Raw genomic sequence first — 27,216 nt, 5'->3', positions numbered from 1 at the left:
AGGAGACTTGCTTAGCATGCATTTGTGTTAGGTAAATTATCTTTTGGTACATGACGATTGGGTAATAGGTCATTTGGTCTACAAGTTTTATTTTCTAAGATTTAAGAAATACTCCATTTTAGTCCTTGACGGGAATCTTACGTTAGCTAACTGAACAGGATGGGGGCTGGGAAAAGAGAGTGAGTGAATTTATGGGAGGCAGAATAGAGAGGAGAACGCGAGGAGGTGGGCTCCAACGATTGTAGGGGTGGGTGTGGGGATGAGGGTTAGGGTAGAAGTTGGGGAAGGAGAGATTTAGAACAATAAAAAGTCACAGTCAAAGATGAACTTAGTTCAGTGGTAATTGACACTTATATATGATCAAGAGATTGTGGGTTCAAAATCCCACCCCTATTTGTTGTACTAAAGAAGAAAAAAAGTCACATCAACGTTTAAATAATTTAATATATCCTATCATATTTCTGTTAAGGGGACTAATACAAACCTCATGTTAGGGATAATTTCATAAACCTTGAGGGGCAATGTATGAGATTTTGAAATCTAAAGAGCAAATAGACTTGTTAGTCAAAACTTTGGAATCAAAAAATATAATTTATTCTAAAAAATTTATGTTAGAAGATTTTTGTAAATAGATAAGTGATGGAAGCTACACGGGAATTATTGATAAGGTAAGAATTATGAGGTATTTTAGCTTAGACTTAATTGTACGTCTTCCATCGCACGTTAGCTTTATGATATTGGACATGTTCATGAGGTTTTTCTTATTGGACATGTTCATGAGTTTTTCTTTTTCTTTTTTTCTTTCTTTAGGAAGACAATTATGGTACTTTGATTCTTTCAATAGAATTAACATATAAATTCATAAATAACATAAATAGAGATTTGAAAAGAGAAGGTAGGTGTGTTATGGTTGAGAGGGACTTTTTTGGATTTATAATCCAAGTCGAGAGTGGTGTTACGGAAACAGATATTGATGATGAAAAACGATTTTTACGTTCGGTTTAGAAAGCACTTTTTTATTTCAATCAATTGCAAGATTTTTTTTTAATATTCTCAGGAAAAAACGTGAAAAGTAAAAGAATTTTAGCATCGTATTATAATTTTAATGCTTAAATAATTATTTGGGCACAGCCCTTTTAATTAATTACTATTTGTATTTATTAGTTCAATCCCAAACTTGAAGAATAGTAGTGGATGTTTTACCTTCTTAAGCTAGGTTTGAATTACTAATTACTTGTCATCTTAGTACTAAAAAAAGTATATATTACATACATACCTGTTTTCTTCCCACTACAATATTTTAAAATAATAAATTTGATTAAAAAAATTCATCTAACCAAATTTCAAAGCGAAATTAAACATAAAAAATAATAAAAAACTTGAAATTGAAGTTTTTGATGCATAAATTGGTCCAAATCTGTATCATTTTCTATAATAAAAATGATCCGACGAAATTGCAAATAGAAAGATTATATACTAGCATGGTACTAGCTACATACTTCGATGCATAAGTCACTGTTGAAGTTTCGGTGAAGCAAAGAAAAAGCATTTCCTTCATTTACAGAGTAGAAAATGTAAGGATATCTTCTCCTAAAGTCATCAGAGTATATTTTTTGAATTTCTTAGATAAGATGATCTTTAAATTCGAGACCATCCCGCACTGCTTTTACTTGAATTTTAGCTTAGTTGGGTTTCATGGGTGTCATTATTAAGATCGACCAAACCGGCCTACAAAGAATAGCCTGGCCGTCGTGAGCTAATTAGACCAACTCATGGGTAGGTCGGCCATTTTCGACTAGATCGACCCGTGGACAGGTTGGCCCACGACTCACAGACGAGAGTTGGCCCCCGATTAGTTTGTCTATGGGCCTTGGTCCTTGGGCTGGATCTACTTCTTAGATTTCAATATGAATTTCGAGCGACTCTTCGAGATTTGAGATTGGCCTGTTGGAGTTTTATCATTTGATCAGTTATCTTGTTCTTGTTTAATTTCACCCACAACAGTGGTTCCCACTCTCAAATAGGAGCTTGCGCCTACAATTCTACTATTATGAGATATTTTAGCTTAGACTTATTGTAGTGGTTCCCACTCTCAAATAGGAGCTTGCGCGTACAATTCTACTATTATGAGATATTTTAGCTTAGACTTAATTGAGGTCTTTGTCACATGTTTTAGTTTGACATTGGATAGGTTCATGAGTTTTTTTTTTTTTTCCTCTTTCTTTATGAAGACAATTAGGGTGGGAGGATGGATATTTATTTACATGGTCCATGGAGTTAAACTTCCGTTAGGGAATGGTGACGTGAACCGATAATTAAATTTATTTTTGATGTTCAATCAAGCACAAACCAAGTTCTTCCTCCTCGTTGAATTAGCCACGACTAAAGCCAGCCAAAATAAACCCTCTCCCTTATCCGAAAAAACCAGTGGAATTGGCCATAAAAATTTGACCCAATCTCACTCATACGAATAAGTTTATGGTACTGTGAAATTTGCGGCAGTTGCAGCTTGGAATTGTAATGGCACTTTAGTTGGGTTTTGCTTTCCGTTAATGACATTAACGATAGTTTAAATTAAGGACTATTTATATGTAATTTATTTAATTGTCAAGTTTCTTTAAAAAAAAATGTCAGGATGGCCGAGTGGTCTAAGGCGCCAGACTCAAGTTTGGTCTTCGTGAGAAGGCGTGGGTTCAAATCCCACTTCTGACAATTTTTTGTTTTTTTTTTAACAAGGTGTTGTACCTTGTTACTCATTAAATCTCAAAATATATAAACATTTTACAAACTTTCCGGTCTTCCCTCTAGCACACGGGGATCGGTCCTACGCACCGGGGACGAAGCGTAGAGGTCACTTTAGCTAATATTTACTCATTAAATCAGTGAACAATTTTATAAATTTTATATGTTTATTATCAGTATACTTCAACTCCCAAATTAGTGGAACTCAAAAATTAAAAAAAAAAAAAGAAAAAATTGTGAAAAGTGAGAAAACTTGAAAATAAAATTGAGTTCCTCGTATATATTATGATAATTCATTTGTACTATTTTCAGTATTTCTTATTTCAAAACATCTCCCACTTCAGGATAGCCGAGTGGTCTAAGGCGCCAGACTCAAGTTTTGGTCTTCGTGAGAGGCGTGGGTTCAAATCCCACTTCTGAATTTTTTGTTTTTTTTTAAACAAGGTGTTGTACCTTGTTTACTCATTAAATCTCAAATATTAAACATTTTACAACTTTCCGGTCTTCCCTCTAGCACACGGGGATCGGTTACGCACGGGGACGAAGCGTAGAGGTCACTTTAGCTAATATTTACTCATTAAATCAGTGAACAATTTTATAATTTTATATGTTTATTATCAGTGTACTTCAACTCCCAAATTAGTGGAACTCAAAAATTAAAAAAAAAAAAGAAAAAAATTGTGAAAGTGAGAAAACTTGAAAATAAAATTGAGTTCCTCGTATATATTTTTATGATAATTCATTTGTACTATTTTCAGTATTTCTTATTTCAAAACATCTCCAGTGCTGCTTTTTATCAAACAGTTAGTTCTACATCAAAAAATCTAAACGACAAATCTTCAATACATATTTTCTTTAACCGAATTTTCTATTTATTCCTAAAGAAAGAAATTTCTATGCTTGGTTACTTCTAAAAAACAATTGAAATCAGAAACCAGTTCCAACTTTGCATATAAAAGTTGGTTCACTGAATTACAGTTTGATTTGTAATAAGGTTATAAAAAGACATAGCAAGTGCACATTCATTTCTTCTGTCAAAAAGAAAGAAAACTAAACATATATCTCTCTACCATTTATCAATTCTTATACTTCAAAAGAGACAAAACAAAGTAGTGAAAAAAAAAACAACATATTTATGTCCTCCATTAATCACCAAAGATATCAAAAACATAGTCTCCCCTTTAAAATGATCCCGCCTACAAGCTAGCAGTAGCAATCAATAAACTGTTCACATAATCAAGATCCTAGTTCATTGGATAGTCTATGCAGCGGGCTTCTGTTTCTTCGGCGCCCGATAGATACCAACAACACAAGCATGATCTCGCTCAAATGGTTCAAGAGTTACTTGCTCAGTGGGTTTGAATTGATCTGCCTTTAGCTTATTCACCTCACTTGCAAACACTGCCTCTGCTGGAACGGTCGAGTCGATGCAGTTGGCCTGAAAAAGGTTCAATACCATATTATCTTATATTCATGGATTATACTGTCTATTGTCTTTAACAAATGCAAATCTTGAACTCACTTTGATTGATATAACAAAATGGCCACCCGCCTTGAGAAAATATGATGCATTAAGTGCCAAAATTCTAGCCTGCATTGAACAAGTCAAAAGGGTCAACTTTAGAAGATGAAAGACCGAGAAGTTCATGATTTCAAAAAAATAAGCCAAGCCAGCAAAATTGGTAGCAAATGAAAGGTTTTATCAAAATGTGATATTCTTGACGCATCAGAAACTCGGGTTATGCATCATTCAAGAAGTCTGAAGGGGAATCCGAGTAATTCATCACATGCTTAGCAAATAGGAAGAGCCTAAAAAAAAAACGTGAGAATTTACCTGCACGACATCAAATCAAATTAATAAGTGATAAAATTATCTTAATTGAATTGTTGGTGAGAGACCTTCAGATTATTAAATTTCTGACACAATCTCATTATCCCGCACATAACCCAGAACTAAATAAGATAGCCGATGCTTTCTTTTATAATTTCATCTTCTTGCTTGAAGTTGAGCTCTATAATCGACTACAGAAAAATTCTAAACTCCAAAATTTAACTTTCTGTATTATAAGATCCAGATTCCAGAACAGATCATTGGTCACAATGAATAAAGCATATGCTGAATTTCAAATTAAGGGTTCTTTTAATAGGAGAACAATTAGAGAGATTTTTACACAAAGACCCCACATATTGAATGATCCAGAAATGGTTGGCAATTAGAATAATCATCCAACTCAAAAAAAATACAGCTAAACAGAAAAAGACTTCTAATTTCCAGTGCTAATAAAAGATGAAAATCTTCTACTATACACAAAAAGAGGTGTGATGGAAAATGTGGGCAGTGTAAATATGGAATGTAAAGGTGATAGTGGAATATATTTCACGTATTGGAATAAAAAATATAGAATCAGTTGATTAGTACTAATGCTTGAGAGAACAAGATGGTTTGATCCAAAGTTCTAAAAAAGCAATTGTTACATAGAGTATTTCATGAATATAAAAATGAAGAAATGCACTTATGAACTTTAAGCACAGGGTAAGGGGTACCTAGACAAAAATAATAAGGCTTGGATTGATTTTATACAATCTACTTGAGATGGAATAGGATGTAACATGGGAGAAAGGAAAACAGACCCAGGAAATTTTGAAAAGAAGAATCGGATAGTATCACCAGAATTGATAAGCATTTATTAAGAAACAATGACGACAATTCAAAAGCAAGTCTTTTTGAAGCATCTGAAACTCAGGACTTACACCATTCAAGAAGTCTTGAATGGAATCTGAGAAATTCATCATATGCCAAATAGTTCAAGGAGAAAATGTATGAAAAGAAACAGTAAAAATCAAGTCTTTTTGAAGGATCTGAAAGTCAGGACTTGCATCATACAAGAAGGAAAATTCGAGAAATTCGTCATATGCTATATGGTTCAAGGAGAAAAAGTATGAAAATAAACAGTCTGCTAGATAGCAATTATGAAAAAACTAAGACAAAGTAAGTCTGTTGAAGCATCAGAAACTCGAAACTTGCATCATTCAAGAAGTCTGAAGGGGAATCCGAGCATTCATCATATGCTAAATAATTTGAGGATAAAAAGGCTTTAAGCTAGAAACATGGAGAGATAAGTAGGCATTAAATCCAACAAGACTGTACAAATGAAAACTATAGTTTGAAATGTACTGCACCACTTAAAAAGATTAATCAATAAGATACAAAAATCAATGGTAGGATTCTATTAATCACACAAGTCGAAGAAGTGTGCCATCAATCTCAACAAAGGTGATGACGTTAACATACAATAATAATAAGACTAGTAAAAACAAAGTGTGAACCTGATCTGGCTGAGCAACATCTGAAAAGACCACATCCACCATGCCAACCAACATTCGATACTTGGCAGGGTGTCTAGCATCTTCAATGATGGGTATAACATTTGTGCGCTTCTTTGCCATGTTCACCAAATCTCTACCACTTCTATGAGAATTCCACAGCATACACTATACCAGTCTGCAAATCAGAACGACAGTGGTTAAGCATTTTTTACTTCAATGAAAGACTACTACATATACTCTATAATAACTACTTACAGGCCCACAAGATCTGATACATGAGATACTGTTGTTCCTGAAGCAGCGCCAAGATACAACACTCGAGCACCAGGTTTCTACAATACACATGTTAGCAAATTAAAAATAAAGAAGCAAAGAAATAACAAACTGAAAAATTGAAGTAGATAAAATCAAAATTTTAGGTGAAAAGCACTAACAATCCATATGTCATCAACGCCACCAAGAACTGCAGCCGCCAACTTTGACCTGAATGGGTTTCCAAACTCTGTATTCAACTTTAGTTCCATCTTCATTCTGGAAGGACAGTATATATAAAACATTTAGCTTATAAGCTTACAAACACAGCACCCGCATAAAGCCAAGTACTTTCATATACTCCCTAACTATTGTGCCAGAACAACACACAAAACTATTTGGAGATATTAATTCCAACTAGATTTTCTCATGAGTAATAATCAAGCACTCACATAGTCAATATTTCGTATAGAATGGTGTCACTAAATTTCAAAAATTCACTATGAGAGATAACAAACATCCAGGCGCAAGCATTATTTCAAGGTGAGATTACCTGTACGGATATCCTCTTCTCATTGTAGACAGATTCACCAGAGACCATATTCTTAGTGACAAGAGCATCTTCTTTGCCCTTGGCTATGAAAATACCTTCATGTCTGTGGGGTTCAATCACAACTTTGCTTCCACTTTCATTCCACCGCCTCTTCCTCCACCGCGACCTCTTCCACCTCCTCGACCACCACCACGGCTCTGCATACCTCTGCCTCCACCACCACCTCTACCTCCACCACCTCTGCCTCTACCGCCCCTTCCTCCATCACCCCTGCCCCTAAATCCACCACCACCGCGCGGCCTGCACATATCCAAGTCATTCAACTTTTGACAACCCAAACAATACAAAACAGACGCTCCGAATGAGATAATTTAAGTAAAATAAATAAAGAACACGAAAGCTATGCAACGCTAAAAAAACAGAGTAAACTGAAGAGTTGGAACCAACAATGAAACAACCGATTAGCGATATATAATAAGAACATGTTTGATCTAATTATAGGTGGTTTAGATTAGCATGTGGTATAAGTGCGGCGGCAAACCCACACAGTTTCTTAAACAATGAAAACTATTAAATGCTTACTTTGTATATATATACACACGTCTCAAATTTTAAAAATCAGAGAGCATAAAATAACTAAAACATTTTAAGGATTTAAAAATGTTTTTTTAATTCTAATAAATTAAGTGGGTTCAATTGCCTTCTTCCTTATTCACTCCACTCTTAATTTTTCTAATTCCTTAACTCGTATGTTCAAGCAACTCTTTATATTTACTAGGGTGCATTTTGATTCTATTCGAATATTGTCTAAATCAAACATATTACTTGAATAAGAAAATTATATTTGATGGTAAAAGTTGACAAATAAAGAAATACATCTATACAGTAAGAATTACAAGTAATAATAATCTAATATTACATCCACAACAGCTCTAAAATATATAATTTTGGGGTGTTCATCGGTCGAGTCAGTTTTTAGGCCGAAATCCCATCTGATTAAATAATATATAATCGCTGGTTTCGCCAAAACCGACAATTTATTTTAATCATTGCGTGTGAACTGTGTAGGGAGATGGAAGGTGCAAAATCCAGCTTGAAACCAAATCACTTCTACAGATACTAAGAACATAAATCACTCAGATACTAATATTCAACCGACTGGTTAACAACCCAGACAATACAAAACAGACGCTCCAAATAAGATAATCTAAGTAAAATAAAGAAAGAACACGAAAGCTATGCAACGCTAAAAAACAGAGTAAACTGGAAACAAGCAGAGTAGCATTGCGCCGAAAGTTAAGTGGAGCGGCAAACCCACAAAGACAAAGTCATAGTCAAGTAAAAGAAAGAAAAAACACGAAGATGCAATCTGTTTTACCTCGAGGAGGTCTCATTTGTGTGACCGAGAGAAGGAGCGCCGAAAGGAACTTGGTCGGGGGTTTGAGCGACGGGCGACGGCGGCGATGGCGGTGCGACGGAAGAAGGGCTGGAACTTGAAACTGGGAGATGAGGGAGAGAGAGAGATGGAGAGAAGGGAAGCTAATATCGAGTGGGAGAGCCGAGAGGGAAACAGAGGGATAGAAATTCGGCTGCTCACCCAAATGCTAACCCTAATTTTTGTTCTCTTCCCTTTTTAATAACCCAACCAAATCACTCAATTTGTTATTTAAAAAGACTAATATTTATGATTCAAATTTGTCCTTAAATCTTTTAAAATTTTCAACTTTACCCTTATTGTATTAAAAAATTCTAACCAGGCCCCTTCCGTAAAGATAAATCTCTTTTTAAGGTTAAAAGGATGTGAAAGTCCAAACTCAAACTCATAACTCCTTTGTAAAGTTAATAAAATAATAATAAAATTAGAGCCTTTTTGAAAATAAGGGATAAATATTTAGCAAACCTAAATATCGAGTCAAGACACATATGATTTATTAAAATAGTTCAACGACTTTTTTTTATTATTTATTATTATTATTGTTATTATTATATAAATATAATTTTCTTTTAAAATAAATGTCGCAGTTTATGGGATTTTTTCTGCCAACCGACCACCATCCCCTATAATTAAAAACCGATCGACCAATCCTATATCGTCAAAATCGAGCGACCGACGTCAGTTCAATCGGTAGAGTCAGTTTCGTCTACACTAATGTTCACCCCTAGGTGGAGTTAGGGTAATAACTTGAAAAAAAATACGCCTAAATGTAATCTTATAAATGTCTAATGAAAATAATTATGAAGAAAAAAACTAATGCCCAAAAATAGTCTTGTCGACCAGGACATCCATGACTCGGCACAAACCTTTGCGAGATTGAAAACTCAATAAAAAAAGGTATCAAATTTACTATTTATTTAAGTTAAAATTGAATTTGGTTTAATTAAAATTTTAAGTTTGATGCCAAATCGAGCCTAATTCAAATGATTAAGGTATCTATCTCGGACCAAAAGGTCACGAGTTCAAATCCTCACTCCACATGTTGTATTAAAAAAAAAAAAAAAAACTTGATTTTACCTATTTGATAATGGGGGTTAAAATTCATTTGTGTCAAGTATTACTTTTACTAATTTCATATCACAACAGTATATTAGAATAAAAGTTAGATTCTTTGTTTGATAGATCTTGCTTATAAGGATCAACATCGTGATGGTATTCTGAGGCATTGTTCATTTGTTATTTGCAATTACGTTTTTAAAGTTTTTGATTGAGGAGATGAATAACATAATCACCATAGGGTGGTTCATTGGTTCAAAGAGATCAAAGTTAATTAAAGAAAATGAGTTCAAACCTCGTAATAGTCACATACCTTAAATCCGAGAGATATATCTTCATTTAGGCTCTTCGGGGACGAGGATGGAGGACATTTTGTTCTCGTTACCTAAATAGAGACTAAGACGTGAAATACGTTCCTAGTCGTGCCCTACCCCATTATATTTATATGTATGAATAATTGGACTAAAATGAAATATTATAGGGTGGTTTAACCATTTTTGCTTTGGAAGATTCATCATTGAGAATTAAGCCTTTAATTAGAAATTTCTTTTAAAATTAATTTAATTGAGCAAATGTTAATAATAATGAGTGAAAGAATAATTCTCGAAACTCCGCTCCAATCTCCGTGATATATAGTGAAAATTTTACGGGATAGAAATTAAAATGAGAGCGGAGGAGGCCTCCTCGTCCCCACCCGTGAACTCCTATAGTCTGAAGTGATATAATTAGAAATCCAAGTAAAAATACAAATAGAATGCATGAAAGAATGAAGTGATCCTCTATATAAACAATAGAGAGTTCACAAACAGAAATGATCTCACTCTTTTTTCTACATACAGTGTTCTTTCAAGTAAGAAAAACGAGAGAAAATATATGGCATCATGAACAAAGGCACCCATAGACAATTTAAGAAGAGAAATCAAAACAAATATGGAAAACAAGGGTCAGAAAAGTGTACAATATTATACAATTGTGTTGTAATCAGTTCCCACATTCCCATTTTGATGTTGGCACACAACTTAGGTAATGACACCAGCTGCAATGGTTGTTTCCGTCCTCACCTCGAAATAGCATCACCAACCCGACTGTGAATCTGCAACAACGAAACAAGACCGTAACTGAGTTTTCTTTTCGTCTCTCGTCAACATTAATTGTCAAGAAGATGCAACAAAACAGAACAACATAACATACATTATTCATCAATCAGTAAAATTTTGTACATGCTGAATTATTGTCATCTTCAGAGTTCCATCCATATCTTAGATGTATGATTCTTGATTCTAGATAGATGGATATCCTCTTCCTACAGATTCGATCTTCCGAAAACCGAGTTTGGAAAGAAGTGACACACTTACCCGACAATTAGAAGAGCGAGGGCCACCAAGCATAAAATGTATTGGTAAACCTTGTGCTTGGGTACAGCTCGTGAGTTAGCTGGGAGATGTCGTCGTTCCATCCACCCGAACTGGGGACGGAGAAGCAAAACAAAGCCGAGGAGGAAGCCTGTCAAAAAGCCACCAATGTGTGCATAGTTGTCGACGTGAGGAAGAATCCCGACCGCCAAGTTAATGACAATGATGACAATGAGTGTAATGAGAGCTGCAGCCTGAAAGAACAATGAATCAGCTGTTTGATAACTGTAATGTCATCAAATTTTAAGTTCAAATAAGGCAGTCACCAACACATCGTTTGTGTCTTCAACTCACCTTATCTGTATATATAGTCCAGTTTGTCAAAAGTTCTGATAGCATTGCTCCAAGAAGCCCAAACAAAGCACCAGATGCACCAACAGAGATGTTGTTTTGGATGAAAAGAGAAGATAGTATGCTTCCACCAAATCCCGATAACAAGTAGAGTATTCCGATCCGAACTGCTCGATTATACCGAGAAACAAATCAATGTGCATGGAAATTTCTAAGAGCCCAACTTCAAGAGTTCAAGAGAAATGAAGTCAAGTTTTGAATCTTATTTTGATTCCCGAACTTCAAGATTATTCCATTGATCTCTGAACTTTTGAAATGTCTAATTTTTCGACCCATGAACTTCCAAGTTTGTTCTATTTTCTGAACTTTTGAAGTATCTATTTTAGTCATATAAAAGTAACCATTTTAGTCCCCCAACTTCGAGTATGTATACTAATGTGTTAACGAGCACGCATCCTAACAAGATAGGTTCAAAGCAAGTATTTGGGTAAGTGAATTTTAGGGGGCAAAATAATATAACAATGACCAAAATGGTTATGTTTTGAAAGTTCAAGGTCTAAAATAGACATTATAGAAGTTCAGAGACCAAATTATTATTTTATAAAAGTTCAACAATTAAAATAGACATTTTAGAAAGTGCAGGGGTCAAAATGGAATGGATCTGAAAATTAACTAAAATATAGACCATGGTATGAGTAAGACACGTGACGTACCAAATCCGAATTGTTGTTCGAGGCGGATCCCGATAAATACCAAGCTCAACATATTTGCAAGTAAATGAATGACTCCAGCATGGAGCCAAATACCAGTTATGAGTCTCCATGATTGATGTCCATGAACTATTTTATCCCATTCCAGGGCTCCCAGTTTCTGTAGTCTGCAAGAGATGAAGTTAAAATAAAAACTCAGTATCTAAAAAGTATTTTCACATTATTCTTTGCATTCTTCCTGAAATAAATTAGACCATTCATATTGATATGATGCTTTTATGGTTTTAAAATGTGTTATTTTTCACAAAAGGAAAAGAAAAGGCTGAATTAATGCAATAAGCAAATAGAAACTTTAAATGCACAAAATCAATGTCGAAGATCGTCATTTTTTTTAAATAAGAAATCGAACTTTTCATTAAGATAAATGAAAATAGAAACATAAACAAAGACACACAAAAACAACAGCCCAAGAGGGGGAACCCTAACTAAAGAAAGGGCTTCCAATCCAAAAGAATCAAACCTAACTAACAATTACAAAACAACTTCGAAAGAACTTCGAAACAGAGCCCCGCATAGATACATTCAATCTAATTAGGTCCCAAACCGATTCTCCATCTCTTTCCACCCTCCTAAATATCCTATTGTTCATTTCCAACCAAATCCCCCATAATATCGCAAAGAAACAAGTCTGCCACAAAAACGTTCCTTTCTCACGAAAAGGAGGAGCTAAAAGCATTTCCTCCACCATAGCTCCACAATCTCTATTACGAGCCCAAGAGACCTCAAAAGTCCTAAAGAAGCAACTCCAAATGTTCTGAGAAAAAGTGCAATGCCATAAGATGTGATCAAGATCATCTGATTCTTGCTTGCAGAGAACGCACCAATGCGGCCCCAAACAAACCAAAGAGTGCCTCTGAATATGGTCCAGGGTGTTAATTTTTTCAAGTAAGACCTGCCACACAAAAACCTTGATCTCCTTTGGAATTTTAACTTTCCAAAGTGAGGCAAAAGCTGTGCCAGCAGGGAAGAGTCAGGGGCACACAAAAGTTTAAAAAAGGAGCTACAAGTTAACAAACGTTGAAACATGGGATTCATCCTTTCAATTGTTCACAAGTCATTCTTCTAAAAATTATTAATTATTTTTAATGATAAACCGAGTTTTATTGAGAGAAATGAAAGAATACATAACAACGGCATATAAAAAATCAGCCTCACAAAAGAAAGTCCACCTGGAGAAAGGAGCACCAACTTAGAAGAATAACACCTAACTAATAAAAATCTTAGAAACAGACCCACAAAGGAAAACGACAATTTCAATATCAAAGGGAAATTACAATATTATAAGAGCCTTTCGAGAGGGCTATTTCTCGAATCTCCGTTGATTTTCCCAAAATTATGCTAACAGTTATCTAATAAGATAATTAGTTTTAGAGATGAAAAGTGAAACCTAGGAAAATTTTGTACTATTCAAGGGATCCTTGGAGAAGCTTCTCCAAAGCACAAAAGTAGAGAACAGATTAGAACTTTCCCCAAGGAAAATGTCTCTAAAAAGAACAATTTACAGATAAAGCGACGTCGTTCGATAACCCCTGATCCAGTTCTCCAAAGCCATCATAGAAATTTGACCATTAATGGAGATACATTTGACACACAATTATCTGAAACCCAAACAGGATAATTAACAAACAAGAAACTTAAAGAAAACTAACACAGTGATTCAGAAGATTTCCATAAAAAAAAAGTGAATGAAATCTCAGTACCCCAAAATCCCAATTGATGAAGAAGACCAAAAGTCAAGTATGAAACATCCTCAATGAAGAATTCAAGCCAAATAAACACAGAGTCCATAGAAAAGAAAAACCACAGAAAAATTGAACAATTTAGAAACAAGTGGAGAGCAGAAAACTCACGTAGAAGAAGAGGGGCCAAACAGAGGGTTAACTCTAAGGGGCTCAAACGAAAACCTTCCAAGAAACTTGGCAACACACTCCTCAGAAGAACCCAGATTGTGCTTGGGACAATTATTAACGTACATAACGACAATGAACATAGCAACACTAGCCACCACGAACATAGGAACCAACCAAGAAGTCCATTGCTTCTCTGAGCTGTCTTGGTAATACGGGCTCGAGTAATTCCCAGGTGGGTTACTGGTTTTAGCTCCTCCTCTCTCCAGATCTCGACTACCCATTGCTCTTATTCCCACAGAAACTAACTTTTTTCCCTTCTCTCGCTCTTTAAATCTGTATATGAACGAAGGGGAAATCAGAAATCACTTTCTGGGAAGGTTTCAGAGAAAAGGACTTTCTCTTTTAAGATGAAAGGCAAAAAAGGGAAGAGAGTGGCTTCAAAGGGAGAGAAGAAATGGGTTGCTTCAATGGAAGAAATGGAAATGGAAAGGGGAAAAAGGGGGTTCTCACAGATTCAAATGGTGGAAGGAATTGGAAAATTTGGACTGAAAATTTGATCTGCCTCCTTGATTTTGTGTGGATTAGATGTTAGGCTGTAGCGGGTGTTTGATTCAACTACCGGGGCCGGGGGGATTCATTCAATCAAAGCTGTATGAAAAATGAAAATGGAACTGGGTCCTGTTTTGTTAGAACTTCAGAGTAATCACAATCAGTAATGGCCGTTTTCAATTTTAAAAGTGTCTAAGATCCATGAATTTGTTATTTTGTATCTAATAAATGCGTGACTTATTTGATATAAGTAAAAAAAAGTTAAGAATTATTGTACATTTTTTAAAATTTAGAGACTATTAAGTATAATTATGAAGATTCAGACTAAACTTCTAATATAACCAAGTTTCAAATTACAACTTAAACTTTTTTTTTTTGGAATAAGTTCTTGTTATTAATAAAATTGTTGAAATATCAACACGGATGCTCATTGGACTTACTAATGATAGATTTGACAATGACATGACAACGTTGGTGCAAAAAATATATCAATTAGATAAATTAAGGACAAACTAGTCTGTAAAATTTCAAATTATCCCAATACCCTTCTATAGAATTCTTTACACCTATGCCCTTATTTTATCTTGTTGATCTATCCTTTTGTATCTCGAAAAAAATCAAGATATTTTTTCACTTTCGTAGAAAGCAATTTTAAATAATATGTCAAACACAAATATTTTAGATAAGTAGTAATTCTAAGCCTTTAAAAGTAGTTTTACTTGAAAATACTCAAAAGAGACATTTTTAATAATAAGGTTTTTTTTTAAATACTTTCAATTCCACTCAAATTAATGTCAAAAGCTTGCAAGTGGGAATGGTTGAAAAGTGATGGTGATGGATTAACTCATTTTTCTCACCTACACTACAAATATGGATAATCAAAATCATCCAACACCAAGTTCTGTTGGAAATAAAAATAAAAAATTTAGGAAGTGGTTTTGCTATAATGGGTTTGGAAGGAGGTTGTAGTGGGCAAAATCTTATCAATTACAACTTATTTTGATCTTTCTTTTCAACTAAAAATTTTCATCTCTTAACAATTTTGTTTAAATTTTCTATTTAGAAAAAAATTTAATTTTGTTTCTCATTGTTTAGAAATAATTTTAAAATTTTACCAAAAATAATATATATAAATAAATAAAAATGAACACATATATATAATATATTTAATTATAGACCCATTTAATAACAATAAATTTCTTTGTCTGGTAATTTATTTTTAAAATCTAACCTAAGGTAGTTTTTATTCTCCAACCAAGATAATTAATTTTCTACCTAATATACAAGTTTATACATTTTAATGATAAAATTTAAATATACAAATAACTTGGTCATTGTTTTTAGGTCAAACATGCACCTTCTTTCTCCTATTTTTTCAAAAAAAAAAAAAGTTTCCAATATTTTAAAATTTTCAATTTTTTTCTCAATTCACAGAAAGAAATGATAAATAGTAAAAATATTAAAAAAAAAAGTTGACATCTTCAGTGGAAAGAACATGGGATCTAATCTACCGAGCACTCTACAAACATCCAATTGTGGATATTGATATTTTATCAATACTCTTTGAGTATGCTACTGGTAAGAAGATAAGAGAACATTTTACCGAGTGAAAGGACAAGATAGTCAACGTAAAATTTCACCAGACCTAGACTCCCATATGTATATATCTTATCAAGAGAAGATAAGGAGCAACTTGCACGGGAGAATACGTTAAAAGAAATAAATGAAATTGTAGATACTAGAAAAAATTGCTAGAAGTCGTAGAAGAGTTGTATGAAATTTTCATTACATAATTAGCATATTGTGAAAATGAAGATCTCTAGGAAGAATTTGGATTAGATGAAATTGTTTCTATGGTAATGAAAGATTTAGCGTGTGTTTCCGATGTTTTTTTTAAAGAAAAAAGTTACTTTTTATACAAGTACTTTTTTAAAAATTATTAATATAAACTGCTTTTAATATATAGCTTCTTAAGTGATTTTTTATACCTTTAAAAAGGGATTAGTACATTGATGGACTATTTAAAGTTTCTAATTACATAAAAGGATGGAATGTATATAATTAATTTACACATTTGTCATGTATCAACCCTATTTAAGAGGGTACCCATCATATAAATTACTTAAATAGCCTCTTGTATTTACAAATTAATTTTAAATTCATTTTAATATGCAAAATTGATTAATTGGAAGGTTACAATTTAGATCCCATAATTTTAGGTTAATGATACTTTCCAAAACAAATTAAAACATCAAAACATTTAAAACAAAACCCTAAATTCCCCAAAATTGAAATCATAACCTCCCAAAATATCTCCAAATCTCGTCCAAAAATCTCCCAAATTCGAAATCTAAGAACTTTTTTCGCTTCATCCATGAGACGTTTAAAACTTCAGTTTTGGAGGACCCTTTCTACATTACATGCATTTATATCTTGTATACAACTATAAGATATATACACATATAAGAACCTATACATACGAATATAATCGGGAATACTAAGAATATGAGACATTTAGAACTTCAATTTTCTATACACATAAACAAAATATATCCCCATATATATCAATCTTAACGGAAGACTAATAATTACAAATGGTATGAAGGACCATTTCTATAGAACTATAAGATATATGTATACACATATAAGATATATTCACATATACAATATATACCTATATATACGAATATAATCAGGAATACTAACACTGTGAGACGTTTAGAACTTCCATTTCCTGTACACATACATAAAATATATCCTCATATATATCAATCTCGACGGAAGACTATTAATTACCCATGGTATAAATAGAAGGGGACAGGAGACGAGGAACACGCTGCACGACGTCGGAAACGTCCAAAGACGTCGACAGAAAGTTTATTCAGCGACGGAAATTAAAGGTTGGGACGTGTCTGGGGAAGAAGAAATCAATACCTCGTTGATTTGGTGTACAATGAACGGCGTTGGAAACCTGCAAAGATGTCGACGAGAATGAACGGCGACAGGAATGAATGGGAATGAACGGCGTTGGAAACATGCAAAAGAAATAAATACCTTGTTCATAAAAGCCCTGAAGATGGAAAATGAAGGTGAGGCAGTCGACGTCTTTGCACCTTGGAAACGAAGACAGCGGTGAAGAAAATCGGCTTTGCACGGTGGCTGGAGAAAATCGACAACAAACAAGGAAAGAGAATCGGCAGCATTTAATTCATTTCACAAAATTGGAAGTTGTTAATTGGTGAGAGAAAAAAATCTTTTTTGAAGGAGAGATTTGAGAAATTAAGGTTGAAATTTTGAATGGGGCCACAAGAATTAAATGAATATAATTACAAATTAAGGATTCAAATCTTTAAAATTTAAAAATTATAATAAAATAAAAAGCAATAAATAAGGTAGAAACGATATTAAAATAAAATCCTAACTGCAAATATCTAAAAGTGTAAATTTTGAAACCGAAACACATTCATGTAATTAAGATTTCAAAATAGCCCTCCCAAGATATTATCTCTTTAAAAAATCTACCATGATATATAATATATCTATATATTAACCAATCAAATTAATTTTTAAATATTTTTGGAGAAAAACTTGAAAAGTATACCAACAAAGAAAAAGAAAATCATTTTGAATGTAATATAATTAGACAAACTTCTTCTTAAAAGATCTTTTCAAAAAAATGTAATATCTATATTTATTAAAAGTTTGACACCCAAAGTTCAGTGAGGTAAAAATCTAGAAAGAAATGACTTAAAATAGTATTAAATTTTCGTTGACATGTCGACATTTTCATTCACATTTCTGTATATCCACAGGTTCGACATTAATATAAGGGATGAATTGACATTTCAATAGTATGACAAAAAATATCAACAAAATACCCCTAATATCAACCTAGTATAAATATTAATAATTTTAATTTGTCTGAACAGAGTGAAATATTTATTTGTTGTGTGAATTTCCTATTTTTATAATCTTTTTCTAAAAATATTCATCAAAATTGATACTTTTATCTACATTTTACAAAATTGAGACCTCAACGTCGAGACACTTGAAATCTTACTTGAAGATCCTTTCTCGCTGCAGATTGAATGTTATTGCAACTGAAAGGTGGTTGGATGGTAGTAGTTGGCTTTTAAGTTACTCAGCCAAGTTTCCAACTTGCAAACGAATCACCAATAAAATAAAATATAAGGTATGGTATGGACATGCAGAAGCTTCCTTTGTCAGCAATTGTTGGCGTAGATATGGGCATTCCTGTTGTAACCATAAAGGTCTGCACAAAACTCGAAACCGACCCCAAAGTTACAAAGCACGAACGCTTTAGTATGGATAATATGTTTGTGCCTAACATGTATCAAACATTTCGACACTCTGACACAATCAAATCATCATGTCTTAGCACAATAAACATGAGTCAGACGCTAGTTATAATAAAATTGGAAGAAACTCCGTGTAAGAGAGTTAAAAAAACTTCTTGAATTGGATAATAGAGAAGAAAAGCTCCAATGATGAAACATGTACGACGCATTTACACCAAGAAAATACCAAATAAACTACAGCGTCGAAAAATCGATGAAGAAGATTTGTTGATTTCTTTCTCACCAATGACCCATAGAAATGCTACTGTAAAGTTCATTCACAGTAACTTCTTTTCCATTTTAAAAGGATGACCAGCAAGAACAATTTTAAAGAGAAATGTGGGATTATTGGGTAGTACCACTGGGATTATTGGGTAGTACCACGTACTGTTCAAACTTTGTTTGAATATTACCCCAAAAAAGTGTGGTTGTGTCACATGTAACAAAATATGTTGCTATGTTTCACAGCTTTTGTTGCAAATCGGGCACCATCGAGGCATCCTATGTTGAAGCTTTTCATGACGTATGATTTTGTGACTAATCCCCCATAAAAATAATTTTACCTCTTCGAGGTGTATCCATGTCTAATATGTGCCAATAATTTCAACACCCGAACACACGTCGCACCATTATGTATTAGCACAATAAAAATGTGTCAAACACTAGTTATATAAATTGAATACGAGTTCAACACTAGTTAGGCACATATGGGACACGCATTACAGAAGATGGGTAGACATAAATAGTAATAGAAGTAGAACACAAAAATAATAAGGTTATGCATAAGGTTATTGAATTCAAATTTTCTTTTTTATGAAAATTATATACATATAAAGAAAATTTATATTTTAACAAACATGTCCTTGTATCAACCCCTAGAAATTTATGTACTAACAAAACAAACCCTAGATATTTATAAAATAACGCATCATTATGTCCGTACTTATCTCGACAAAAACTCGAGATCCCGACATATGTAACCAAGAGCTTTAACCTTTGCGAATCATGGACAAATGTCGGGGCTTGTTTTCGCTGCAATGGAGGGGCAGGGGAGAAAGGAATGCCATCGGCCTAAAACTTTAGCAAGATGATAGTAACATAACAAATCTGTGTTCAATAATCTGACTACTTCTTACAAAAATAAAAAGTTAATATCATATGGAACACAGGTTTTCACAAGCATACTACCTTCCCTTTAAGCCAATTTTTAAGCAGCCTCTACATGTCGACTACTCATGGTGCTTTAGCCGTCTCGCGAACCATCGAAAGCTTGGCCAAAAGACCGCATAGCTGAAGGTAAGAACCAACTCCATCACATATTCTCATATGGGCAAACCCAGTTTCCTGCAAAATCATTAAAAGAGTGAGTAACTTGCTAATCAGGTATGATCAAACGATGACTCGGGTTTTAACGTACCTTCATGAATTCCAGTTTCAGATATTCGGCCATATCATAGTTCTTAATGATACGGAAGAGGGTGGTTATTATGTCAGTTGGAGAATAGCCCAAGTCGTAGAGTTGCTTCAAACCCGCACAAGCATCATCGAATTTACCTTCAAGCACATTACGCACAACATTCTTCACATGCAGCGGATGAGGTTGATCACAAACCTGAAAACCAACAAGCAAGTCAAGAACATCTTATGGGCATTTTATGAGTTTACAAAGATATGCAAAGATAAAAACACATGATGGGAACCTTGAAAACATTGTCTTGGTTTACAAAGCGGAACCCGCTGTATGTAGCTTGCAAATTATTCAATGCCTGCCTCATATCACCATCAGCAGTGAAAATGATTGCTTCCAGACCTTCTGGAACATAGGGTACCTTCATATTTTTCAAACAACGATCATTTCTAAATTACCTGAACATATTCTCTATATTCATAAAACAAATGGAAAAGGACTTGCAACTTTTGTAAAAATACAGTAAGAGAGTTGTGCATCCGTGAACATTCTTTAATCAACTGAATGAAGTGCTAAAAAATGGTTATTAATTACCCAAGTTCCCTCTGTATCCTTAAAAATTCTTCTATTTAGCCTACCAAAGAAACAAACCACAGTTATAAGGGTCAAAGGGGGATTGATAACCACCTCCACCAGGAACCAATCTAATATCAAACATGTCGAGATAGCTGTCCTAAATTTTCATAGTTAAGTGAAAGTTGAAGTTCCATTGCATATGATCCAAGTTTTCTGTCGCCCTTGTGCATAACACATATACTTTCATGCCCACTTCACACGACAATCATAAACATTCTACTTCACACTTCAAGACACGACATGACAATCATTTGTGTCATGTCATGCTCATGCCTCTACGGAATTTGTAGTAGGACCCTCCTATTTTGCGAGAATGATTAGCATCCGACTATCTTGGCCACCTAACATACTCCTTGCCAGTTGCCATTTAGGAAGGCGACAGGGTTAGCATATGAAACACTGAGGTGAGTGGTAACGGACAGGTTTTTTTTGGTCATTCCTTTTCTATTTCATCAACCTGCATGACTTGTCTGAATCTTTACCTTGACTAGGCTCCTCTTTTTCTGTATGTTTCCAGGCTTCTCCAGAGGCTAGCTCCTCTTGCTCCAAGAACAGAAATATAATTTTCCTCCATGTTGGCAGGGTGCACCTAAAGGCAGCATTACTACATGGTCATTGCAGTTGACCTAACTTGCAATTTTTTTTAACAAGAAATAATTTTTCATTGATAAATGAAAAGATACAAAACGTCTTTAAAAACAACCTCCAAAAAGAGTAATAGAAAGAACCAACAACCAACTATGAAAATGGGCTAATTTACTTTGTTGAATTGCTTCATGCAATCTTTCATGCTTTCATTTTCTTCTTAGAGGACATTAAACATATTGAATATGGCATTGCCGTGCTTGCGACTAATTGCAAATTCTCCCGTAAAGACCTGAGATAGCACGGTGAGATCCCTTATGGATTCCTCTTCCAGCCTATTCAACCACGCAATGTCTAATCCATTAAGGCTAGAGGTAAGGACGAATTAATGCATGTGATCTTTCTAATTTTATTTTTCTCTTGTTTTTCGATTAAAAAAAGAAAATTAATTTTCTGAATAATAGGGTTTCAAAAAGACAAGGGCTTAGAATTATCTCCGGAAGGAAACCCCAAGTAAGTCAAAGGACGAGAGGGGCCACCTTACGACCGCATAACTCAACCTAATTGTCTTGTCTCTTCAGAGACACCTACCACCATTGACTTCAAGAGGTTAATCTTGAGACTAGAAACTCCTGGCCCCTACAACCCCATAAATTCAACCTAATTGTCTTGTCTCTACAGAGCACCTATCACCACTGACTTCAAGAGGTTAATCTTGAGACTAGAAACTCCTTCAAAAGCTTTCGTCAAGTTAAGACGGTTAAGAATTTTGTCCTCATCCACAACAAGAAGAATATTGAGAGTATCATGCTAGGATCCCAAATACACGGAACGAAACAAAATAACTATACTGCAATAAAATAGAGAAATTACAATATTAATAACCTTCCGAGAGGGCTATCTCTCTACCAAGAACTCTCTCAAGTTCTTCTCATAAAGTATTTCCCAACATATCCTTCTCCCCCTACTACCCCTATTTATATTCAACTTATCCCTAACTAATTACCATAGTGCCCCTTCCCTAATATACTAGTTCTATTCCCAAACTATCCCTATTAAGACTCTCACATATCACCAATGAATTGAAGATTTTCAATTTGAACAACATTAGAGCTAACTTGATATCCCTCAATAAGATTGTCACCAATCCTCTTTTCAACCAGCCTGCTGAAGCAATCACCACTAGAACTAGAAGGAAAAGAAAAGTGGAAAGAGGGTCCTCTGGTCTTAGCCCTCTAGAAGCCTTAATCCTCCTTGTTGATCTACCAATAATTATCATAGAATAGGTGACACTAAAGATACAACCACACATCCATCTCCTTTACTTATTACAAGGACACTAGAAATCTCAGCCAACCTTGTCATAGGTATTCTAAATATCAAGCCTTAAAATCACCCTTCAATTTCCTGCTGAAAGAAAAATGGATCAATAATTTGTCTTCCAGGAATAAACACCAATTGGCTAGCAGAGGTGGTATAAGGATTCCTTCAAGTCGCTCAAGGACTTCAGCCAAAATTTTGTAGATTGCAGTGGGAGTAACTGGTATATACGCAACCAGCCGAAAGCATTCTCTCTTTTAGGAATGAGAGCTATGAAAGTCTCATTAGTTCATTGCATCTCTCTGGAAAAAGTCAGGCACATGTCCAAAAAATCAAATCTTAAACATGTTCCACCCCTTTCTGAAAAAATCGACATTACAACCATTCAAATTGATAGCAGTTGGCATTGGCACATGTCTCAAGTTGTCCACAACCCAATTAATCTCCTCTAAAAAAGGTATTTCAAGGTAATCACCATCCACATCCAAAATACGATCCCAAGATAAGTTAGAAGAGACTGGAAGTCTTGTACAAATGCCTTTAAAGAATGGAAAAATCTCCCATTTAATATCAATGTGAAAGACAAGGCACTCCTCGAAAGTCGTAGAGAACTTGTGTCCACCCCTTCTACTTGCTAGCCTATAGACATCTGAGAGCCACCAACAAACAATATCAGCCATAACCATTGGAATTGGGAGTGAACAAACCTTTTGCCACCTGGGTAACACAGACAAAAAGGTTCTTCCAAAGAATAATAATGCCACAAGAGGAACCCACAACACTACAAGAAGTTCATGCAACACCTCTTTGTAACTCCAAATAAATTTTATAAGCCTCCTAGTAATGGACTTCAACTTTTTCAGTGAAAATGGAAAAGTCCGGATTAAAACTTGAGCAGATTATCTTTAGCAAATGCCAAGGAACCCAGGCACCTCACATTCCACGAAACGATAATCAATGAGAACTAACCCTCCTATTTGAAGAACCAACTTTCAAGAGAAAAGAGAAGTTGTAAGGCATAAACAAGAAATGAGAGGATTCTCATGGGATGAAAATATTCAATCCTCACCTCATCCAAATTACCTCATTGTTCCACTGAATAAGATTGTTTCTTAACATACCAAGCTTTATAAAAAAGGAGAAACTCTGACAAGCCCTTAACCTACGTAGGGTTCCACCTATCTCCAACAACTTCTCTTTAAAGTTTCAAGTAGTTCAAACACTTTTTTCTCCAACTAAAAGTGGCAAAGACTCAACAAGTTTGAACTTATCTCCACAAAAAACGGGACAAGAATTTATGGTAGCATGCGACATTTTAGAGACTAGAATTTTGAAGGAAGAAGTTCAATTAGGAGAAACAATAAATCTGTCATACAACACCATGAAGAAAATTCCCACATATTAGACCACATGCATCAACCATTTTCTAAATGAAAATAAATGAGCTTAACGCCTCGATGGATTTTATTGAACCCTATCCCTTACACACATTTTTACCGTCTATCGATTGATTTTTCATGAATCATCTATTAACATAGACTAGAATTTTGAAGGAAGAAGTTCAATTAGGAGAAACAATAAATCTGTCATACAACACCATGAAGAAAATTCCCACATATTAGACCCACATGCATCAACCATTTTCTAAATGAAAATAAATGAGCTTAACGCCTTGATGGATTTTATTGAAACCTGTCCCTTACACACATTTTTACCCTGTCTATCAATTGATTTTTCATGAATCATCTATTAACATAAAAACAGGTCAAAATGTTCACGTTATTTTAAACATGGATAATAAAGATTTGTTACAGTGAAGATTTACATTTAGCACTCTTAAGAACATTAAACGTGGAAAGACCATCACTACCTTCATGAGCTTTCATAATTGTCTAAGTTTATAATGTTTTTTTTTTTTGTTGATAACCAAGATTCGAAGCTTTGCTCCCCTATATTCGGGGACACCAACGCCCGCCCCAAAGCCGAAACTTGGAGACATCAAGAGTTTTTTGTATTAAACCCACCCAAAGGTTCGAACTTAAGACCTCTAAGCCAGTATGACCAAGAGACCCCATACCCTTGCCAACAGGGCCACCCCTTGGGGCTTCTAAATTTACAATGTTGTTTTCCAAGTTAACCTAGACTCCAATTAGTTCCCAACTAAGAAAGATCCCAAATGTGTTCAATGCATTCCAGGAAAAATGCTTCAGCACCATGCTTTCTAAAGGCATTGATAGACTTACCATGTAGGTGCTAATGATCTACAACACCGCCACTAAAAAATAATAAAATAAAATAAAAATCTATGTCCAACATTAGATGAAAACAAAAATGTTTTAAGAGTATGTACATGTATCCATTCCTAGATGTTGAAAAGATATTCATGAACATGCAAAATCAGCAATTCTATCATTATACTTAAGTTGTTCAATACTGGTCTATAAGAAAAATGTCTACTAGGAAGTTTTAAAATGCAGAAATAACGAAACAAGCTATCCATGCCCATCAAACAATTCCATATAAAGGCTATGAGACCAATACATAATAAATCAAATTACATGAGATCCAAAGTAGTACTGCTTTCAGACTTTCAATATGAAGTAATACACTCTTCAAAAAAATAATTAAACTGAATGAAATTTCCAGTAACAACAATTCAATTTAGCAGAATAATTGTGATTATACCAATAGATATGAATAGTCAGGAATGCATCTCTAATCTAATCCTAGTCACAAAGAGAAGGTACCTTTTCTGCTTGAAGCACCACCATGAGGCGACCGAGAATCTCTTGATCTGTTAATCTTGAAAATCGGACAATCGCACATCTACTCTGAATAGGCTCAATAATTTTTGAAGAGGTATTACATGCAAGGGCAAAACGAGTTGTGTTTGAGTATATTTCCATCGTTCGCCTCAAGGCTTGTTGTGCTCCAGTTGTCATGCTGAATTATTTTCACAATCATAACCATCCCCGAATTCAATAGATAAATAATGAAGAACAAAGCAAAATAAAAACCCAAATAAAATGAGGGATAAGAATGCAAAAGGGGAGTGGGGAACAACGAAAAACATCCGAGAAAGGCCTCCTGGTTCCATTTAGAAACAAATAATGCCTAAAAGTTGAACTAGCACACTCATAAAACGGATTTTTTAATATGGTTGCATCTTACCATATGAAATATATCATATATCCATGAAAATTTACCTGTCAGCTTCATCCAATATTACCACTTTGTGACGACCAGGAGGTAAAGTTACTTTCTTTTGGGCAAACATCTTGATTTTGTTCCTCACAACATCTATTCCCCTAAACAAGAAGAGAACCAAGATTAGGGAACCGTACAGATCCAGTAACATTTGAAACGTTCTAAATTTAGGAAGGATAGAGTATCCCACCTATCATCTGATGCATTAAGCTCCAGAACACCCTCTTTGTAATTTGGTCCCAAGAGCTCGTGTGCAAGAGCCAGAATACTCGTTGTCTTCCCAGTTCCTGGGGGACCCTAGAACACAAGTATATAGCAACAACGTAGATTAGCACTGATAGCAAGACATCAGGAAAATTTTTGCATTTTTTTATAATAGTGTCTAGGTTAACTTCCATGCCCCTCAACTAAATTCAAGTGACGAGCACATTTGGTCATAAAAAATCCATAGTAGTTTAATATCTAAGCAGATGCCACCACTCAATTCGACTCTCTTCCCCAAACTACATTTACTTTGCCCCCAACCCATGGCGGTTGAATAACTTTGCATATTTGACAGCAATGCTTTCAAAATCCTAAAATGATCGATCAAAAACAGCATAATACTCGAGCTGCATGATTTTTCTCTTCACATGACTCAATATCAGTCCACCACCATCATGGAAACAAGTTTAATTTAAAACCAGATTAAAAAGTAGCTCAAAACCCATGTACCATAACAAAAATAATCGTTAATGGTTGCAATACAAGTTGAAGTGCCGAAAATTAGGATGGGGACTAGAGATGGAAAGTACAGATAATATGAGATTGGGCATGTTGCCATCACGAGCGATAACTTGGAGCCTTGAAACTGCATCTTCATTGCCCACAATGTCGGCGACCTTGGTGGGTCTGAACTTCTCCACCCATGGCATGTCGTAGCTGCTGCTGTTGCCAGAAGAAGAAGACGCCATAGAATTATTCGTATGGAAAGGGGATTGAACAGTTGAATGGAATGGGGGCTGCTCCAAGTAGAGAAGAACAAGCTCAGGAAAAACTAAGACCTTCCGCTTCGCGCCCTCTGCTTGGTTTTTTTTATGAAAGGGCAAAATTAAATTTTCTTAGCGCAAATGACAACTTTGACCCTGTACTTTCAAAATTCTGTAAATAATAACCTAAAAAAAAATTTTAATTTAGGATAAAATTGACTTTGGCACTGTAAATTTTTATCTGGTGTCTGTCTAACTTTCAAAAAGGGACAGTTTAATTTCGATCTTTGAAAAATAGTTCTAAAATATCTTTAGAGTTAAATTTACTGCTGACATGGCACCGGTGGGATGTATATTTATATTATTTTAAAATTATGTGACTTTTTTTCATTTTTATCCCCAACAGAATGGTATTCTCGCTTCCGCTAACATGGAGTTAGGGTCAGAACAGCCAGTTTCTTTATACATATTTCTTTATCGTACCAAAAGTATGGTTT

The 27,216-nt window shown here is 34.6% G+C and overlaps 2 protein-coding genes, 5 non-coding genes and 1 pseudogene across 9 annotated transcripts; 2 read left to right on the top strand and 6 right to left on the bottom strand.

Moving 5' to 3' along the window:
* Nucleotides 1–2,629: 2,629 nt before the first annotated feature.
* TRNAL-CAA (transfer RNA leucine (anticodon CAA)) lies at nucleotides 2,630–2,712 on the top strand. The gene is given in 2 exon segments: nucleotides 2,630–2,667; nucleotides 2,675–2,712. It is a non-coding gene; the product is annotated as a tRNA-Leu (tRNA).
* A 369-nt stretch (nucleotides 2,713–3,081) lies between these two features.
* TRNAL-CAA (transfer RNA leucine (anticodon CAA)) lies at nucleotides 3,082–3,164 on the top strand. The gene has a single exon. It is a non-coding gene; the product is annotated as a tRNA-Leu (tRNA).
* Nucleotides 3,165–3,855: 691 nt separating this feature from the next.
* On the bottom strand, nucleotides 3,856–7,182 carry LOC148208736 (rRNA 2'-O-methyltransferase fibrillarin 1-like; annotated as a pseudogene). The gene is made up of 6 exons (XR_015787305.1): nucleotides 6,875–7,182; nucleotides 6,504–6,600; nucleotides 6,318–6,401; nucleotides 6,070–6,244; nucleotides 4,265–4,333; nucleotides 3,856–4,180 (listed from the first exon to the last, which is right to left on the bottom strand). The product of XR_015787305.1 is annotated as an rRNA 2'-O-methyltransferase fibrillarin 1-like (transcript).
* On the bottom strand, nucleotides 4,465–4,535 carry LOC148208739 (small nucleolar RNA snoR60). The gene has a single exon (XR_015788600.1). It is a non-coding gene; the product is annotated as a small nucleolar RNA snoR60 (small nucleolar RNA).
* On the bottom strand, nucleotides 5,471–5,541 carry LOC148208738 (small nucleolar RNA snoR60). Its single transcript, XR_015788605.1, has one exon. It is a non-coding gene; the product is annotated as a small nucleolar RNA snoR60 (small nucleolar RNA).
* Nucleotides 5,745–5,814, bottom strand: LOC148208737 (small nucleolar RNA snoR60). The gene has a single exon (XR_015788602.1). It is a non-coding gene; the product is annotated as a small nucleolar RNA snoR60 (small nucleolar RNA).
* Nucleotides 7,183–10,124: 2,942 nt separating the features above from the next.
* LOC111020440 (RHOMBOID-like protein 2) lies at nucleotides 10,125–14,391 on the bottom strand. Of its 2 annotated transcripts, XM_022297123.2 has the most exons (6): nucleotides 14,199–14,391; nucleotides 13,689–14,021; nucleotides 11,782–11,945; nucleotides 11,072–11,235; nucleotides 10,721–10,971; nucleotides 10,125–10,458 (listed from the first exon to the last, which is right to left on the bottom strand). In XM_022297123.2, the coding sequence occupies exons 2-6, from the start codon at nucleotides 13,967–13,969 to the stop codon at nucleotides 10,347–10,349; spliced, it is 972 nt and encodes a 323-aa protein (XP_022152815.2). In that variant the 5' UTR covers nucleotides 13,970–14,021; nucleotides 14,199–14,391; the 3' UTR covers nucleotides 10,125–10,346. The 2 variants fall into 2 exon arrangements, with proteins under 2 accessions (XP_022152815.2, XP_022152814.2); XM_022297122.2 differs by having other exon boundaries at nucleotides 13,689–14,390.
* A 5,257-nt stretch (nucleotides 14,392–19,648) lies between these two features.
* On the bottom strand, nucleotides 19,649–26,815 carry RFC2 (replication factor C 2). Its single transcript, XM_022297132.2, has 7 exons — nucleotides 26,546–26,815; nucleotides 25,942–26,048; nucleotides 25,751–25,852; nucleotides 25,292–25,487; nucleotides 20,296–20,424; nucleotides 20,013–20,207; nucleotides 19,649–19,939 (listed from the first exon to the last, which is right to left on the bottom strand). Exons 1-7 carry the CDS (start codon nucleotides 26,702–26,704, stop codon nucleotides 19,829–19,831), a joined length of 999 nt encoding a protein of 332 aa, XP_022152824.1. The 5' UTR covers nucleotides 26,705–26,815; the 3' UTR covers nucleotides 19,649–19,828.
* Nucleotides 26,816–27,216: the final 401 nt, after the last annotated feature.

The sequence above is a fragment of the Momordica charantia genome, assembly GCF_013281855.1.
Source record: "Momordica charantia cultivar OHB3-1 chromosome 10 unlocalized genomic scaffold, Mcharantia_2.0 BLBB01000010.1, whole genome shotgun sequence".
NCBI lineage: Eukaryota > Viridiplantae > Streptophyta > Magnoliopsida > Cucurbitales > Cucurbitaceae > Momordica > Momordica charantia.
Note: the sequence above shows the minus strand (reverse complement) of the source record. Positions and strands in the feature narration are given on the sequence as shown.

Coding starts and splice junctions, on each gene's coding strand:
- LOC111020440 (XM_022297123.2), bottom strand. CDS start 13,969: ATGGGTAGTCGAGATCTGGAGAGAGGAGGAGCTAAAACCAGTAACCCA. Junction 10,972..11,071: donor GGACTATATATACAGATAAG/GTGAGTTGAAGA, acceptor TTGTTCTTTCAG/GCTGCAGCTCTCATTACACT. Junction 10,459..10,720: donor CTCGCTCTTCTAATTGTCGG/GTAAGTGTGTCA, acceptor TCGTTGTTGCAG/ATTCACAGTCGGGTTGGTGA.
- RFC2 (XM_022297132.2), bottom strand. CDS start 26,704: ATGGCGTCTTCTTCTTCTGGCAACAGCAGCAGCTACGACATGCCATGG. Junction 25,488..25,750: donor ATATTGGATGAAGCTGACAG/GTAAATTTTCAT, acceptor AAAATAATTCAG/CATGACAACTGGAGCACAAC. Junction 20,208..20,295: donor ACCAAGACAATGTTTTCAAG/GTTCCCATCATG, acceptor GTTGGTTTTCAG/GTTTGTGATCAACCTCATCC.